Source organism: Chamaea fasciata, unplaced genomic scaffold, assembly GCF_029207755.1.
Source record: "Chamaea fasciata isolate MVZ Bird 193981 ecotype frontalis unplaced genomic scaffold, bChaFas1.0.hap1 SCAF_23, whole genome shotgun sequence".
Classification (NCBI taxonomy): Eukaryota; Metazoa; Chordata; class Aves; order Passeriformes; family Sylviidae; genus Chamaea; species Chamaea fasciata.
In genome coordinates this window covers 6,262,259-6,281,822 of record NW_027094108.1, presented here as the reverse complement: position 1 = coordinate 6,281,822, position 19,564 = coordinate 6,262,259, and the positions used below count along the sequence as shown (strand labels likewise).

Genomic DNA, 19,564 nt, shown 5'->3' with positions numbered 1-19,564 from the left:
CACCTGGGTTCTACCACAGGACAGGAATACCCACACTGCCCAGAGAGGGGCCTGGGGTGCCACCCTCAGCACTGCTAACACTCTCCAAAACTGGAATAACTATTCTGGACCAGATTCCAATCAAAATTCAATAATAAAAGGATTACACACAACAAAGACGTTTCAGAGGTCAATCCTCTCCCAGACCTCCTTCCACTCCTACCAAATTCCTGGTCCAGAGCTCTAATATAACAAAGTGAAAGTGGATCAACATCAAAACACAGACAGAAGCAGAAGTTCAAAAGGTTTTGCTGCTCACTCTGTTGAGGAAACTCAGAATCTTAACCAATACAAACATTTTCAGGAACAGAATGATTAAGATGATGTTTTATCTTTTTTTTTAAAGCTGTTAAAAATTAAAAGCACCAATAAATCCAATTTAAGCCACAAAAAAAAAAGGAGGAATAGCTTTCTAAATGCATGTCAGTCACTAAACCAGTCCAAAGTTGCCAAAACTCATCCTGTTTGCAGACAGATCAGCAGCATCCTTCCCAGGGGAGGTCTATTTAATCACTTCAGAAATTATTTCTTCCAGACAACAAAGAGCCAATAGATTACTTAATTAAAGCCCTGATTATCTCCAACCCAAAACAAGGGAAGGCAGAATCTAAAATAGGGGAGATTTAACCAGCTGCCCTGGTCCTCATTACGCTTTGATTTCAATCAAGCACACACACGTCAAGCGAAGGGCAATAAATTACAACCATGTGTTGGAAGAAATTATCTTCACCATATTGGAAGTGGAAAGCCAAGGCTCTAACTGAGTGGTGTAAGATATTAGACTTCCATCTGGGAATAATAACCTACTGAACACAAACATACCAGGGCATTAGCTCCAGGCACTGTGGGAGTTAAACCTGGCAGCAGGAGATGGAAATGGAACAGTTGTTTTTTGGGAAAGTGACATGGATTTCGGTAAAACAGATGACCAAGAAATATGCTTGTTGTTTAAGGCAGACAACAGAGAGGGAACTAAAACCTGCTGTAATTCCTCTTTAATCCAAATGCCTCCAGAAAGGAAAGGTGGGGAACTCCAGAGATACTAAAGGTAGTTTGCACTAAAACAGACACTTAAGGCCAATCCAGCACTGGCTCACAGGCACTGAAGGCTCAGCAGAATTGTTCTTCTCCAGCTTACATGATGTTATTACATGCAATATTACAAGACTTCCCCAACCTCGTTTCCACACTACACAGTTTTGGCCACTAAGCTTTTGGGGACAAAATTGAATTTTAAGGTCCCTAGCAAGCAAATCTGACTGGATTATTCTACCCAAACTGTTAACAAATCCCTAACAGGCTGTTTCCCTCAAAACACCCACAACAGCCAACCCCTTGGGAAATGGCAAATACAATGCAGTGACTCACCGAACGTAGGTGGCGACTTACCACACCTGATGAAAAGAGAAATCTAAAAGGGAAAGGTGTGTGGGCCAAATGGGACTGACAGAAGGAAAAACTGAAGCGATCTGAAGAGAGAGGGAGAGATGGGAGAGGCCTGAGATGAATTCTGTGAGATATCAGCACTTGCTGTGTTAAAGGTAAAGTGGGAGCTGATCCAGGGGAGGTTTGGATCACGTGTGGAGAGCAGAGTGGGATGGAGATGTTCTCTAAAGTATCATTTATCTCCAGACGCTGGAATGACCAGCATTCAGGTGTATTTGAAAGCTCAGGAGCGAAGTGAGCTCCGTGCACAGCAGCTTCTGAGAGATCTGGGATTGTTCAGCCTGGAGAAGAAGAGGCTCCAGGGTGACCTGACTGGGGCCTCCCAGCACCTGAAGGAGCCAACAGGAAAAGATGGAAAGAGGCTTTGGACAAGGGTCTGGAGTGCCAGGACAAGAGGGAATTGCTTCCCACTGCCAGAGGGCAGGGATGGATGGGATATTGGGATGGAATTGTTCCCTGGGAGGGTGGGCAGGCCCTGGCACAGGGTGCCCAGAGAAGCTGTGGCTGCCCCTGGATCCCTGGCAGTGTCCAAGGCCAGACTGGACAGGGTTTGGAGCAGCCTGGGACAGCTGATGGTGTCCAGCAAGGCTGCACACAAAGCCACTGAAAAACCCAGCAGAAAATCTCATTACAGGAAAAAAAATGCCTGAACAGCCCAGGAAATTCAGGCACGCTGGGATCTGGTGTTCCCTGTGAGTGCTGTGATCACTTCTGCATTCACTGTTACCTCTCTTCCATACAACAGCAGCTGTGGTTACAGAGGCAGCTCAGAAACGTCCTCTGCACTCAGAGGGACAGAACAGCCTGTTAAGGGTATACTGGTGAGGAGATGACGTGTCAGATTTGAGGCTTCTCCCTCAGCAACATTTTCATGTTCCTCATCTGCAGCCACTGCACTTAAACTGGTACTTTTTAAGAAAAAATTCGTAATGAAAAGTATCAAATAGCCTGGAGTCCCCTGTGAAGGGTCTGTGTGGGCAGACAACCCCACCAGAGTGAACAGAAATGATGAAAGCTTCTACAGGTCAACTCAAAACGTAGATTTTCTGCACGCTGCCTACAGAGTGATCCCTGGTCCTGAAGGGTGAACCTGGATGGATCTCCCTATCTAACAGCAACCAAAATTTCCACAAAAGATACAGTCCTGAGGGCTGCCAGCACGCTCAGCCCTTTGATTAATACATCAATGAGCCTGAAGTATCTCCCAATGCTGGAAAAGCTCTGCTGCCCTCGGCTCTGGAATTCCAGAATTGAGAAGGACATTGGTACCTGGCCCAGGATGCTTCGTGCCCTCCCTCCCCAGCTCCAGGAGCTGCCAGAGCAGCAGGGCAACGCCACCTCCATTGACTCTGCCTGGCCCAGCCCCACTGCTGGCCTTACAGCACATTCCCAGGGTCAGCTGCCAGCTCCAGCAGCCGTGGAAGTGACATCCCTGCCACTGCCATCCCTTCCCAGCACTGCCCTCCCCACGCAGCTCCAGCAGCTGCTCCGTGAGGAATTGCTGCAGTCGTTCCCAATCTGATGTGCTGGCAAGGGCGGCGCTGAGAGAAGCTGGCACTTGTTGCCACCTCTGAATTCCCACCCTCTGATCTCCAAGTAAAAATTGAGCTTCTGCTGTCAAAGCACAAAAATCCAACTGTCTTACTCAGGAACCTGCAGAGCCCAACTGCAAGAACAAAAGCCTGTTTCTCCCCACATCTCTGCTGGAGGTAAAGTACAAATCCTGATTTTAAGCATGACGAACCCTTCAGACACTGAGGTTAAGTTTCCTTAACTTTGCAAATTCTTTCCGCAAATGCCACAATTTCTTTATGCTGCTCAGCCAAACGTAAGCCACCCTCGTCCTCTTTTCCTCCTCCACTTTTGGGACCACAACAGGCACTGAAGTGCTGGCACCTGTGCTCCCAGTCTGACCTGCTCTCCTGGCTGTGATCCCGCCTGGATCCCCTCTGCCCATTACTGCCTGTAAAACTCGCACTGACAAACAGAAAGACGGAATTTGGAGCAACCTCACCTTTTCCTTCCACACAATACACGAAGATTGTTATATAAAGGTACTGCTGTACCCCACGCTGAGCAGGGCTCAGCAGAGTCACCTCAGTCAGAGAAACCTGCCCGGTGCTTTCCTTCCAGCAAATTCAAGCTGTTTAAAGAAGTTATTGTATCCAGCCATGACTTCATGGTCATCTGAGCAGAGAGGGATTTAAAAAGACAACCTTGGTTCCATAAACCTCCTCATTTTCGTCTCAGGGTATTAAAAATCTTATTGGTCCTGCTCTGTTCTGCATCTGGGGAGTAACTGCAAACTTGGCTTTGCTGAATATGCAAAATTCCTTTCTTCCAGTCAGTTCAGATACCAATAACAACTGCTACTTACAAGAGAAGTTGGAGAGCTATGAAAACAATGCATGAAAAGAAGTAAAAATTTGATACCTGTAACAGAAGTGTGACGCTTAACACATTTGGACAGGCTACATTTACACTGCGCCACAGAATCCAGCAAGAAAAGTTCCTTTTAATGTGCTTCTGTCAGCACTGTAACATGATGAACTACATCTAAGGCTGTGTTTTATCTCCCTTTTCAAGCAACATGAAGCAGCAATGAAGTTTGTTCACTTTTTTCATGGTTTTTAGGCACCTTCCTAAGAAAGTGTCCCAGTAAAGGACACACTTACTGGTTCATTTTGCTTTGCAACACTCACTCCCTGCAGTTTTGGCATCACTTTCCACATCAGCACTGCTTAGGAGACCACAGAGTACAGAGCCCAGAGCTGAACCTGATCCCATCCCAAGGATTCAGAAGTGAGGACAGTGCAGGACAAGCACAGCCCCAATTTACAGAAAAATTCAACTCACCCAGACAGCTTCCTATTGCTGCTTTAAAACAGCCACCGCCTGATCTACATTTATCTCACACGTGCTCTATGAATTCCTTTGTTTTACACCTCTTTAATAACACGGGGCCTGAAAACAAGCATCTTGCAGCAGGAGTACATTAATCCCTGTCCAGCTGCTGCATTTCAGTATTCAGTGCCTGTCATTGTACTGAGAGATGTGAGAGCTGCTGCTGCACATAGAGATTTTTTAAGAGCACAGCCTTGAGGGAATGGAAAATGCAGATGGTTTAAGACTGAACTTAGAGATCAAAGAGAAGCCAGGTCATGCCAGGACAGAGACAGCATCAATCTGTTAAAGGGGGAGGGAGGTGGGAAAGCACCTCAGCATCTGCCTTTGGCACCAGCTGACAGATTTGATCACGTCTCTGGCACCACAAACCCCGGTGCTGCCTCCCCCCAGCAGACCCCTGTGCCCCAGGGGACACAGACAGACAGACAGACAGGGCTCTGAGGGTAGGACTGACATACAAGTCTCTGTACTGGTCAAAGGCATTGTTGGCTTCCACCTCCAGCTTGCGCAGGCGAGCCGAGGGCATGGCACCGTCCTCCAGGGGAGGGTCATACTTGTTGCTCCACGGTGACCTGCCAGGGAGACAAGGAAAGGGACAGTCAGAGCAGGGGACAAGAGAAACACACAATAAGACACAGCCTGACCACGGCCCCGAGGCTGCCAGAGCTCCCAGGGGTGTCTGGACAACACTCCCAGGGATGCACAGGATGGGATTGTTGGGGTGTCTGTGCGGGGCCAGGAGTGGGACTGGATGGTCCTGGGGGGTCCCTTCCAGCTCAGGATATTCCGTGGCTCTGAAACGTTTAATATTGGTGGGTCTGCCCTCATCCACAGATGCTGAACTTCCAAAAAACCCCGAAAGGTGCCCAGAGCAAACTGCCTGCACCCTCCACAGCCATTTCAAACACTGCCAAAAAGGGGAGACTGAGCCCTCAGAACTCACCCAGGGGTCATTCCCTGGCTTCACGTTTTTTATATTAAAAAATATCTCTTGGGTCTCAGTCTGTTCCTTCTTATGTATTCAACAAGGCTTCAGCTGTTGAACATTAAATATTTAAAATTGTTTTCATGCAAATACAAATGGATGGTGTAGTTTATTTGGGATCTGACAGTATTTGAGCCAACACTGCTGGCTATGATTAAAGTCTACATTTTCCTCCACTATTCTGCTTTGAAATAAACTCTACCTTTAGCATAACATTAGGAAACCCTTTGAACAGGTTGAATGATTTAACAGGGTTTGTAAAGCTGCAGGTTTTACTACAATTCCTGCAGGTGTGGAAGAGATTTTTGTCCTCTTAATGAAAGATTCGGTATTAAAAGATTAATGGAACCCTTTGCCCATCTGCTTGAGGCTTTTATAACTGCCATTCTGGAAACCTGCATTTTGCTTTTCATTTCCCCATGGAGTAACCAACTTACACATATCACTGCTGGATTAAAGAAAAGCACCTCTACCCTTCCTCTCCCCTTTCCCCATTCCCTTTCCCCAGCCCCTGGCTGCAGCAGCAGGTCCCACTGCTGGCCACAGGGAAAGGCTTTTTCTCAGCAGCCCTTTGTCACCCATTTCTCAGCCAGGCAGCAGTGTCTGACACCTGTTTGATGCAAAGCACAAAGCCCAGGCTCTGCTTTGCTCCCTTCACTCCTCCCAGTCACTCCTGACAGGAAAGGTGACACCAGGAAAAGTGGAGCTGCTATGTCACATGCACCCAAGTGATGTTTTCAGGTCGTGGGTCTCATCTCAGAGCTGTGTCCAGTTCTGGGACCCTCACCACAAGGTGGACATGGAGGGGCCGGAGCGTGTCCAGGGAAGGGAACGGAGCTGGGGAAGGGGCTGGAGCACCAGGAGGGGCTGAGGGAGCTGGGAAAGGGGCTCAGCCTGGAGAAAAGGAGGCTCAGGGGGGACCTTGTGGCTCTGCACAACTCCCTGACAGGAGGGGACAGCCAGGGGGGTCGGGCTGTGCTCCCAGGGAACAGGGACAGGAGGAGAGGGAACGGCCTCAGACTGGGCCAGGAGGAATTTCTGCATGGAAAGGGTGCTCATGCCTTGGCAGGGGCTGCCCAGGGAGGTTTGGAGTCCCCATCCCTGGAGGTGTCCAGGGAAGACCTGGATGTGGCACTCAGTGCTCTGGGCTGGGGACAAGTTGGGGACTAGTCAAGGTTGGACTTGATGGTCTCGGAGGGTTTTCCCAACCTCAGTGGTTCTGGGATTTTATGATTTTAAACAGCTGCTTAAAATGTGGCTGCTTTGGAAAGGAGTCAACAGCCACAGGATCCCAGCTGGGTCAGGCTGGAAGGGCCCACCCGGCCTCATCTGCTGCCACCCCCCTGCTCCAGCAGGGCCAGCCCGGAGCACAGGGCACAGGATTGTGTCTGGATGGGTCTGGAATATCCCCAGTGAGGGACACCCCACAGCCTCTCTGGGCAATGTGTCCCAGAGTGGGTAAAGAAGTTCTTCCTCATGTTCAGGTGGAACTCCCTGGGAATTCCCTGCCTGTTCCTCTGGTGCCACTGCTGGGCCCCAGGGAGCAGAGCCTGAGCCCTGCTCAGACAGGGATGAGGTTCCTTCTCAGCTCTTTCTTCACTCCTTTACCTAAAATCTCCAAAATCTGGAAAAGATTCACATCAAAATCCCCCTGGTGCTCCCAAATGGCTCAGCTACTGCAGAGGGCGAGCAGAGAACTCCTGCAGAACCACTGGCAGATGCTCTAAGGGCAAACACCAAACCTCTTCCCCTGGTGCAGGAACGGGATTGAGGGGCAGCCCAGAACAGACCCAGCCAGCAGCCTGTGGCATTTTCATCCCATTCCAGTTGGAGCCAGCAGCTGCTTTACCAGCAAAAAAACCTCCTAACACAGCCTTGTATTTTTTATTTTTGTGGAAATGCATTCACAACACATTTAAACACTTAACCGGAGGCTATTTGAAGAAAGACAGATGGACAAGCACTTAAATTTCAAAAGTCAGACCTCTAATTTCCCCAAAAGAGAATGGTTTGTGTTTCAGCTAACAGGTTTCAGTGTTGTTGGCCCCAAATTCCCCATAAGGATTCCATTTAACAGAGTGATCAAACACACTTCGAGTGGAAATGTATGGACAAAGTCAGGGACCTTGAAGTCTAATATTAAAAAAAAAAAAAAAAATTAATAAAAGCTCTGCCTTCACCATGTGGATTCCATGACTGCTTGATATCCTTCACAAACCTCTGTTATTCCAGGAGCACTCACAGAAGTACCTGTGAGACTCACAAAAGCAGGATTTGATAATATGAAGAAAATAGAAGTTATCTATTTAAGAAGATCCAAGGAGACTCCAAAAACTCCCCTTCTAGTCTGATCCATGTTCGAAATGAACCAAACCAAGTCTGTCTAAGTACAAGGAAAGACTAAACTTGTCTTGTGATGGGCTAAGCATTAGGATATCCACTTCCCACAGCAGCTTTTTTTCCAGGCAAATTCCCAGTCAAATCATAAAGCCACTCAAAAAACCCAGCCCTATAAAAATCACTGGATTTCCAGTGAGAATGTCTGAGTACCCAGCCCCAGCTCTCCTGCTGAAGGAGAATGAGGCTCAGTTGCCCACGGAATGCTTTGAAACCCTTGGATTAGTGCTAAAAGAAATGCAATTAGCAGCCTGTCCAATACAGAAGAAAAGGTGTTTAGCTTGGAGCCAGCAGGAACTGGGGATGCAGCACGGTTGCAGGCAGGGAGTAAGACTCCCTGGGACTTCTAATTGAGTGTGTGGTTCTGAAAAATGGCTGTGGAAATATCAAAAGCTTTTAAAAGCCCAGTGAACTCCTCCTAGATCTTGGCCTAATTGATTAAATTAGTGCAAGAGCCACTTCCCAGTAACAACTGCAGATTTTATGAGGTACGAAGCAGTGTCTGGACACAGGCACAGAATGGGATTAACGTGCACAGGGCAGCGCTGCTGGGGTTTCAAAGGCTTCTGCTGTGTGCTGAAGGAAAGAATTTACTTCATGAATCAGAGCTGGGACCAATCAATTCCAGAAGGAAGAATCACTTCAATCCAGAACGCCTGAATCAAAAGCCTCAGGAACAGGATTCTTTCATGCCGGCAATTAACACATGGTGCCTGCTCTAGAGGAACAAATGAAAGAGCTTTTCTGAAACCTCATTACTTAATGAGTCCTGAAAATTTCAAAGTGATTTTAAAAACCGAATTCCCTCCTGCTTCCTTGTAACCGTTTAATACTTTCTCAGAAAGAGATGGAGCAAATTTCAGAGGCAAGAGTGACACTGACCTTAGAGGAAGGGCTGTCATGTGCCCTAATTAAACACAGGGGGTTATTAGTGATAGCACAATATCCCATTACTGTGTAACCAGTGCCTTTCTCAGCTCCCTGTGCCCCTGGTGACTGATGTCCATGTCAACAGCCTGAGCAGGATGCAAAGGGGCTGCAAGAAACATCACAGCTTCAGGGAGAAAGCATCTCTTGAAAGATCCACAAGAAATTCGGGATTTAATCCCTCCTCCTGCATCTGCCAGAGGGGCTGCAGCTGTGTGGGTACATCTCGTGGAGGGCAGAAGCTCTAAACTCCTATTTTATTTACTAATTCAGGACTGATTAAATGCAGAGAGCTGCTCATGTGGATCTGACCAGCTGGGGCACACAAAATAAATGCAAAATGCTTTCAGAAGGCACCAGGCTCTTCTGCAGAAGACTGGAATAGTTTCTAAATATGAGATTAGAACCGTAAAGAACGTGAGTGACACCTTTGGGTCCTGCTCACTTGGTGGCCCCCTGCAATAGGATGTATCTTAAACGTGGCATTAGGATTTACACTCAGCCACAATCCGGAGGCACTGTCAAACTCTGCATCCACTCTCATTCTCCATCTCCTGTTTCCAGGACAAAATGAATCTCAGCATGTTCTCTGTGTAAATCATCCACACACAGATGTGCTTCACATCAGAGAGGGACCTTTCCTGCACCCCAAATCAACTGAACCAATTCATCTCAAACCCTTTACAAGCTCACCTGCTTCTGCAGTGATGCCTGAGCCAAAGAAAAAAAGATTTGTTAAAAAAATATTTTCTGAAATTCCACCTTGAAACACAATTCTTGAAACATTCTGGGCAGATGAATGTAAAGCACTACAACAAATCTACAAAGAGCAAAGTGAGATTCTTCTGGAGATAATTCCAAGCACTAAAATGTAAATTGTGACACTGAAGCTACAAGGAGAGACGAGTGGAAGGCTCAGAATCATCCCCAGAAGCAGCAGGATGGCTGAGCTCCTAATTCAGGAGATGAATGGCATCATCACCTCACAGCCCAGCACCCTTTGTTATGGCAAAGTGCTGCAGGAGTCCCAAAGGTTCCTGGACTGTAAACTCATGATTCCTAAATTAAACATCTGGAACTACACCACTGTCACCATAGCCATTAAGGGAAGTCAGGCAATGTGAGAAAGGGAAGGGATGATTTAAACATCAATGAAAAACATCATCCTAATGGCCAGGTAGAGGAAAACACATTAAAAGAGAGACTCTGTTCAATGTGGCAGCCAAAACACTGAAACCTGATTGCACCATTCCAGTATTACAGCCCCTCCTACTCCAAAATTAATTATATTGTAATTATACACAGCTTGTAGGGTTTGAATATTTTCATAAGTTTTAGTCCACAGTCCCCAGAATAAATCACCTATTTTGGGAGATGGGGATTCCTTTTCTATGGTAAAAACTTGGGCCAAGATTTTCAAACAGAACTAATGACACTGAGTCCAAAGTCAGTTAATTCTTTGCAAAACACGAGTGAAAGAGCCTTTCCCAGCTGGCAAATCCACCCTGTTTTGTACAGGCTGAAGATGATTTTGTTTAAATCCACAGCTTGCATCATCTCTTTTCTGTCATTATCCATTCCAGAGATTTTATAACCTTGCAGTGGTCTAATTCCCTATCAAGGCCATATCTGCTAGACAACTGACTGGTTTTAATCCAGAATACAGAAAACAAAGAGAAATACGTCACACCCCCTCCTGTCCCCTTTAGCAAGATAACAACAGCACATTTTGGGCTCTAAATCTTTAAATGATTGATTTTTTTTGGCTGAAAATAAGAGGGAGAAGGGCCTGCAAGAGCTGCACGTGGATGTCATTTACAGAGCAGCAGCCAGCCCCAGCTCCGGCTGGGAACTCACCTGTACGAGTCCCCATCTCTGTTGTAGTCACACAATAGATAATCTTTCCCTACCACCTTGTCGCGTGCAATCTTCAAGGGCTGATCCACAGAGGAGAGGAGATCTTCACATAGGCTTGGGACCTGTGGGGTGGGAGGAAACAACAGGGAGAGGAGAGAGGGCAACACGTTAGGGTTGAAAGGCACTGGCACCCCTCAGAACAGATTTCATTATTAACAGCCCATATCTGCCTCCAAACCAAAACTCTTCAAGAAATCACTTCCCTTACAACACACCCCAACGCTCCCACCTCAAATAATTGCAGATTTAATTACCAGACCACTGGTGTGGTCCAGCACACTTCAATACACACGTGCTCCATGTTCACTCTGTGCCAAGGCTGCCCAGGGAAGCGACTGTCCAGGGCTGATGGATAAAGGTAAATATTTACAGTGGAGTGGGAATGAGGGAGCTGCTAAAGGAATCTGCCATCCATAGGCTGCAGTGAGCTTTCCCAAGCTCCCACTCTGGGTCAAGTTCAGAGCAGTTTCCAGGCAGGTAGCCAGGCATGACCACGCTGGCTGATGAGAATAAACGTGTCCGTGTCAAATCCAACACATCTCCGGCATCTTCCACAACCTCCCATGGATCCAGGACCCCAACTGCCTCCCTGCCCTGCACAGGGACAAAGACGAGCTCTGCCTCCAGCGTGGCACAGGGGCTGTGAGCTCCTGCAGGGACATGAGACTGCATCTCCCTGCACACACCTCAGGAAATGTGCAGCCCTGTGCCCCAGCCCATCCCAGGGACCATCAACAATCATTCCTGCAGTTGCCATCAAACACACAGGGCACGGTGTGTTTCCTGCTGGAACAACAGCCCAGAAATGGACTAAAGCAGAATGTCCTTTCCCAACAACACAACAGGAGCTCAGGACAACTGGTCAGTTCTTGAACAAATTGGTAACGATGCGCTAATAAAACAAGAAAGAAAGAAGCAGTGTGCAATCTCTTCTGTATTCCACTCCACATCATAGAGATGAAAACCTGACTGAGAATACGAGGACAAAAGGCAATCAAGGGCAAAATTAATCATGAAGTGATGAATTCACAACTCAGAAATGAAAAGGGGAGGGAGGGAGGAATAAAGAAAACATGGAAATGTGCTTTCTTCTCTTCAAGCCATTAATTCAGTGAATGGATTAGCAGCATTTCAAAGGAAAGAAGCCTAGAGGAGAAAAAACAAATTTGGGGTGCAACAGCCCCTAAACAATTTTAATGCACTAGATGGGACAGAAGTGATCAAGCTGCCTGGAATAAAAACATCCCTAATCCCAAGTACAAGGCAGTAACATGCAGAGGATGACAGTCAGAGCGAGCTAGGACAAACGTAAACCAATGTGATTACAAAAGATCACAAAATTAAAACCCTAAATGAAAATGAAAAAGCAAACTGTGGCTACCTCATCCCTGAAGTGTCCAAGGCCAGGTTGGATTGGACCTGGAGCAACCTGGGATAGTGGAAGGTGTCCCTGCCATGGGCAGGGGGAGCACTGGATGGGCTTTAAGGTCCCTCCAACCCAAACCATTCCATGGCTCTAAGATGTGACCCAAACAATCCATCCTTAAAAACCAGAGGCAAACCAAGACATGGTTGGTGAAGTGCTGAAAAAGCTGAAATATTCATTTGAGTGTTTTTATTTTGGTACTCTACAGAGTGTAATGTGGCCATGGGTGAGAACTGCAGAGCCCAGACCAAGAGCAGGGCAGTTCAGGATTTAACCCAGCTCAGGGCTCTCATGGGAGTTCATCCTTTGGTACCTGCAGGCCTGGCTGAAGAGGCCTCAAAACCACAACAAATTCCTGGCTAAACAGAAGTGGACAAGCAGCAGCAGCAGCTTTTAGGGAAATTCTTCCTTTTGCAGAGACCAGACAACCCAAATACTTCCCAGAGCTGATCCAGAGCAGCAGTGTGGTGGCACAAGGCAGGTGAAATGATGTATGTGTGTCTGTGAGCACATCTGGTTCCCCTCCATCCTTTCCTTCTCTTCCCCATTAACCATTAATTTTAGGCTGACTCTTCAGGCTGACAGCAACTCAATCTGCCTGCTTCAGCTTCAGGCACAGCACAGGCAGCCCAGAGCAGCCCAGCACGGGGAGCTCGACCCAGAGGTGCCCAGTGGGACACAGCCCTCGGCCAGCAGCCCACCGGCACAGAGAAACGCCCAGGAGCAGACTCTCCTGCCTCTGACCTGCCTTTGGGACGAGTAAAGTGATGAAAACAGAACCGAGGGGAAGTGGCTTTTCCCAAGCCTCTGTTTCTTTGGGAACAGCCTACACCACACGCGTGGAAAGGGAGCACGAGAGGCCTCGCTGTGCAATCCTCCAGCCCCAAATATCCACACAAAGCCGCCTCACAAGAAACCCCAAACCCGAGGCCAAGCTGATTCCCCTGCAGGAAAGTTGAATTTACAACCCTTTTAAAAAACCCCACACAAGTAACTTTTAGGTTTAACTTTCCTGTAAGAACAGCACGTGCCTGGTGTGGGGTTTCTGCAGGGCTCAGAGCACAATCCCAGATTGACCAGAAGGAACTTGTAACCCATTGTTTTTATAAGATGCAATCTATTGAACTAAACTTATCTGTGGATGATTTGGTAACAAATATCCATGTCCAGGGTCTCCCAGTTTCTGAGGGCTGTGGTTTTTCCTACAGCCATAACAGTGACTGCATTATATCACACACTTACTAGAACATAATACTGCACTGTATTATAACCCTCCACTGTAAAACAAGCTGCATATCCCCTGTCTCCTTACTACAGACACTCCACAGGACTTCAGGCAATCTATTCTTTTCTCTTTCTCGTCTTTCAGAATAAAACAGAAGAAAACCCACTCATCTAGCTTGGAAATATTGGAAAATTTCTACAGTATTTACAGAAAGAACAGATATTCCAGCTGATGGAACTACTCGTGTAATTCTAATTATTGGAAAAGCACCCAAGTGTGGCACAGTTACCCCAAGAATGTAATTTTTATACCATTCATTACATCAACTGTACTTCCTAAGAATGAATTTACAACTTATGCAGTGGCCTTTCCCCTTCTACTCTTGAAAACTGCTTACAAGGCAAAGGCAGTAATTTGAACAAGGTAATTTGCAGCTTTAAAGACTTCAGCTTCATGTTCGTGAGACTGTGACTCTTTCTGAATGTAGGTCCTTTAGATTCTTTTCCATGTCAAGTATTGAATCTTCCTAAAACATTTAAATTACTGTTGTGCACATTCAGACCTTGCAGGATTCACTTTATCTACTCATCCCAGCAAAGGTAACTGATGCTCTCAGTTTTCAACCTCAAACAGTGGATTTGCGTTGTTAATTTTTCTCTTCTAAGGCTGTTCTATGTTCACTGAAGGGCCAAAACTCACTCAGGTGCCTGAGCACTTATCTACAGCAGTCATTACATGTGGAATTTTGACTTAAATTTAGAAACACAAGAATTAAGCTTCTCCTCAGGCCAAACTGAAATGCCAAAGCAGTGATTTTGTTCCGTTCATCAGCACACTTCAAATCAGTGTCGCTGTGATGCAAACGCTGGGGGACGAGGGTCTTTTACAGGCAAAGCCTGGACTCCCACCTTTGTTCTGACACAATCTTTTCCCACTCTAAGCACTGGAAGGTCACACGCAGAACACAATCTGCACCTTGTATCTTCAGCTAAAGGCCAGCATTAATGTCACCTGGCCCTAATGAACAACGCCCAGATCAGCTCTCAGTCATCTCTTCTGGTGGCTCTGGGTACTCAGGGACTGAGACCACCCTCAGTGTAAATTGGAAAGAAAAAAAAAAAAGAAGGATATCTGGGGCTCAGCCTGGAAGAACAGCAGCATCATTCAGAAGGAACAGGGCACGGTGTTTGGGGGATATTTTTTTCCAAGGAGATGCACAAAGGGTATGTAGTGCAGAGGAAAGAAAACCTGAATGAGAAAGTGAGGGAAACGTGTCAAACAAGGATCCTGTTGTCCCGTGTAACCAAACTCCCCAGCAGAGCTGCCCAGGTATGTGGACAGTGTTTTAATTAAGGCAACTGCTCTGCTATCAAGACAAATAATCACTTGTGCCAAAGTGGAAACCATACCCTTTTTGGAGTAGCTAAGCTCAATCATTCCTTCTCCACTGACTTCTTGGTTCAATGAGCCTATTAGCAATTAAACAATTGCTTCTGGGTTATTTTTTTAAAGCATTTTTAAAGAAGTATCTAAAAACTAATTCATAGAGGAAAGAGAAGAAATACCTCAGTTCTCCATGTCTGAGACTGGGACACAGTCCCCATCCTTGCTTTGACCACACTGAGTCGCACCAAATTCTGCACTTCACACACCCGGGACAGCCAATATTTTGTTGTCCACTCCAGTTGAGTACACCCAGGTGGCTGTTTTCTTCTACAGCCTCGGCTGAAATTTACCACATCTACCACTGAAACAGCAACATTCCTGGTGTACCAGCCCTAAGAAATAGCCTTTTTCCATGTTTATTCAGAGGTCAGCATTACTGACCTCCACAGGAATCTTACACACTGGAAAACCATGCTAAATGCGGTAAAATTAAAGATTATACGTTTTTTTCCTTAAAGAAGCAGAAGGAACAAGGGGGGACGCATTCAAACTGAAAGAGATTAAGTTCACTTTGGAAATTGGAAAGAAATTCTTCTCTGTGAGGAAGGGGAGGCCCTGGCACAGGGTGCCCAGAGCAGCTGTAGCTGCCCCTGGATCCCTGGAAGTGTCCAAGGCCAGGCTGGATGGGGCTTGGAGCAACCTGGGACAGTGGCACGTGTCCCTGCCATGGCAGGGGTGGCACTGGGTGATCTTTAAGGACTCTTCCAACCCAAATATTTCTACAAATCTGGGAAGATGAGGCAAACTTCAATTAGCCAAGGAGCCATTCAGATCCATCTGTGTTTTGAACCTCCATCTGCAAGGTATCTGAACCTGCAGGTATCTGAACACGCACATGATGAGAGCAGTTTTTAATTAAAAGCCCCATCCCATCAGGAAGGTTGAGTGTTTTTATCACATGTGAACTTTCAATATCAAAGGAGGACAGAAGCGCGGCTCCCACGGCTCAGGAAAACCACTCAAACACAGCAGAGCCCATGGAAGCTCCCTGACCCTCTCACAAAATCACCCTTCTGGCAGACCTCCAGCTCAGATACTTCACCTAATAAAACCTTATTCTGATGTTCCAGAGTCCTTGCACAGCCTCAGAATTTCCTGTTCCTGCAGAAGGCAGGCACAGCCTAGAGGATGTTGTGCAAACTCAAGAAGGAAGCCTGGCTCCACTCATCTTGGGCCTAAAACCATCGGTAAAGTCACTGCCACAAATCCACACGGGGCTAAACTTTGATTTGATCCATCACGGGTCCAAAGGCCACACAATCATCAAGCTTGGCTTATGAAATGACACTTAAATGGACTTGTGTGTTCAGACAAGATATAGTTGATACTGGAAACAGCTCAGTGTCATTCATGTGCTTGCACCGAATTCCAGCACTGCAAGATTTGGCAAAACCAAAATTAAGCCAAATGAGCTTTTCTGGGAAAAGACAGATGTTAACAAGGCTGCAGATCCAGGTTTGTCCAGCTAATTGTGTCATAGCAGACATGTCACATTAATTACAGAATGCTCTAGTTCAGCTCGAAGAACTACATTCAAAAAGGTGATAGCCATTCATAAAACAGGATCCTTGGCTTTCTTCCTGTGCCTTGCTGGATAAAACAGGGCTTTTGCTGGATTCCCCTCCTGAGAAACAAAAGGCAGCCATCTGGCAGGCACAGCCAGAGTGGCCTGGGCTGGGACTGGTGACCTGCACGGGAAGGCTCCTGTATCCCATTACCAGTCCCAGAGTGCCAATATCTTGAGAAGTCCTGACTCTTTGTGTCAGAGCCCAGCTGGGCCGGGAGATATCCAGCAATTATTTAGGGATATGCAGGACATTCTCTCTCCAGTGGTATTTCTCTATCCCAGTTTTCCCCTCCTTCCATCCTTAAAGAGGTTAGGGAGGTTTCCAACTAGGACTCATCTTCACACACACTCCCTTCAAAGGATATTTAAACAGGTATTTTAAGGGTCTCTAACACCAGCAGTGCAGTGGCAGGAGCCTGGAAGACAAAAAGGCTTAAAAATAGAAAGAATAAGTGATATTAGGGCAGAATTGAAATTCCCTTTTCCAATCTCATGCCAGGAAGTGGGGTTGCTAGCTCTAAGCCATTAGACATTAACAATTTACATATATTAATTCCTATCCCCAATCACCATCAAGATATCCAGAGGTAATCTTTGCTAGCTGGAAAAACTCCTGCTTACAGCCACTCACAAAATGGAAAAACTGTCTCTCAACAACCATAAATTTATCCAGAGAGCCCGAGCCCTTTTCTTTAGCCAATAATCCTCATGTTAGAAACCTGCCTGGGAGCTCATCCCACAGGTCAGCAAGTCCAGGCAGAACAGCAGGTCAAAGACTCAGCTTCGAGCCCACAGGGCTGTCAATGCACTTCTTTTTCAGCTTTCACTGGATCTGATTTTTTGTTTAAAACATCTTCCACCCTACCAGACGCCCAGCTGGCCATCTGCATCCAATTATTTTATCTCTCCCCACAACGCTGCACAGGGCTCAGGCTCTTGGACTCCAAACACAAAAAGCTCCAGTCACATTCTCATGTTCTTTATGGTCTGTGCAGCCCAAGCAGTGCAGTTTGCCTGGGGGTAAATTCTGTAGCTTCATATATCTTCAGTGACTGCAGGCATGCAAGCAGATTTGGGATTTGCCTGGAGCTCGCATGAAGCAACAGCCTGAACTGTGTTCAAATATTTCAAAATCTTAAGTTTATACATTTTAAGATTCATCACCCCGGGATTTTCTAAAAAGTAACACGTTCTACTAAAAATACTTCAGTATTCCCCTGTGATGAGAAAGGAGAGCTGATCACCTCCCAGATCTTTAATTGCAAACAGAGCCTTAAAAAATAACCAGTGAAGTTATGACCGCTGTGTCTATAAAGAACTCTCACTTTAATTCTTCCATGGCAGCATTACTTGATGCTGTTCTTCAAGAAAGCTTTCACTTTGGGGAATGACTGCTGTTTCAGTATCAGTCTTACTAGGAGAAGAGAGGGAGAAAGCTGTGAGCAACCCTCCCTCTCCTGGTGAGCCTGTCCATTCTGAGGACCATTTTCTGTCCCCACTTCATGCCAGGCATCTGATTCTCCTGAGTCAGCTAGATTTTTTCATCTAATTTATATTATACACACCCAGGCAAGCATCCAAATTAAACACTCAGCAGGAAATTTGTACTTGCTAAAGGAACCTGCTTAACTTTCACCACGACTGAGAGCGCATCAACTTCCACACTCGAGTCAAAGCCATCAAGGCAATCCTGTCACAGATCTGTTATTTGCTGCACATGGCCCACAAGGACAATAAATCTGGCCTCCTTCCACCTTTGCCACCTCAGCCCTCAAAGACACCTCACTGAAGTTGTCTGAAGAAAACGCCCCAAAAGGATTCTGGAGGCACCACCCACTCACCTGCACTGTGCTGCCAAGGTGTCCTAGAAAGGGACCCCCCACGGCAGCACTGCCCAGAAGCTGATCCTTCTTGGGGATTTCTCTTGGGAAGAGCACAGCTAAAAGTACAGAGGACTGACTTTCGGTAAACTGACCTGAAGAGAAAGGAAGCAGGAGGACAATTGCCATGGATTGTTCTGACCTCCCAGGATCAGCTTGGCAGCCAGCTCTACCAGCTTCCCTCCTTCACGCCTCCTGCCACTCAGTGTGACTTCCATGAGCCAAACAAACCTCACTCAACTGATTCCAGGACACATTTCCAACCAGAGAACATCCTCACAGTCCCCCCTTTCCAGCAGGTGATGAGAAGAGATGTGATTCACAACAGGGTTCCGTGGGAAGCACAGTGAATCAGCAGCAGCAGCTCCTGGACAACGTGAGGCAATAAGGAGGTGACACAGCTTTTATGTGACACGGTTACGTCTGAACTAATGCTCCAAGTGCTGCCACTACACACCAAATAATTTAGGTTGGAAAAGACCTTGAAGTTCATCAAGCCCAACCTTTGGCTTGAAGCATCTTCACAACAAACCCATTTAAGAGCAGAGCAAACACCTTTCTCTCTCCTCTTTTGGGAACTTCTTTTCAGCTTGGACTTGGCCCACAGGTAGACGCTCCAAGGCGCACAGTTTCCAGCAGAGAGCTCCATGGAAAATGATTCCAATTTAAATTAGTTGTCCTTAAAAAGGTATGTGACTACAGGAAAGTCCTTCTGTAGAGATTCAGAAGTCCTCTTGTACATTCTGACAGCCTCTGAGTAGTGTATTTACAAATAATGACTAATTGAAGCCCAAGCAGAGCGCTCCATGCCAAGGCCCACTTCCAGCACCGTGCACAGCTTCTTTCAGGCAGGACTTCTGGAGGGCTGTGATTGACAAGGTCTCTAATGAACTCTAATTGAAGCCTCAGCAGTCTGAAAAACCCAACAACAGATGTGGTGAAAGGGCAAACCACAAACTGTTTTGCTAATGCATGAAAAGTGTCTGGGCTGATGAGGGCCAGTGACCCAAAAATTCTCTCCTTCCACCCACCCTTTTACTTCATGTTCAAGTTTGGGCCATTTCCCCTGTCAGCACAACACTTGGGGGCAGTCATGGACAGTCCTGGATAGTCCTGGACATGCTCCATGTATTCAGTTGGGGACCAAGCTGCTCTTTTATGAGCGATAACCAGCAGAACACAGATAGATTAAGAGGGACCTCAGGGAGGGAATTTAGTGCAGTTACCTCTCCCAACAGGAATTCCAGGCTAGGAGTGGTTTTAAACTGCCAGGGGGCAGGGTTAGATGGGATATTGGGAAGAAATTCCTTCCTCTGAGGGTGGGGAGGCCCTGGCACAGGGTGCCCAGAGAAGCTGTGTCTGCCCTTGGATCCCTGGAAGTGTCCAAGGCCAGGCTGGATGG

The 19,564-nt window shown here is 46.7% G+C and overlaps 1 protein-coding gene across 2 annotated transcripts in view; it reads right to left on the bottom strand.

Annotated features, from left to right (window-relative positions):
- CAPZB (capping actin protein of muscle Z-line subunit beta) overlaps positions 1-19,564 on the bottom strand; it is a 56,473-nt gene that overhangs the window by 20,085 nt on the left and 16,824 nt on the right. For both annotated transcript variants that reach the window (XM_066202915.1, XM_066202914.1), the window contains exons 3-4: positions 10,559-10,680; positions 4,851-4,964 (exon numbers count right to left, since the gene is read on the bottom strand). In XM_066202915.1, coding sequence (XP_066059012.1) covers positions 4,851-4,964; positions 10,559-10,680 — 236 coding nt within the window. The remainder of the gene's footprint in view (positions 1-4,850; positions 4,965-10,558; positions 10,681-19,564) is intronic.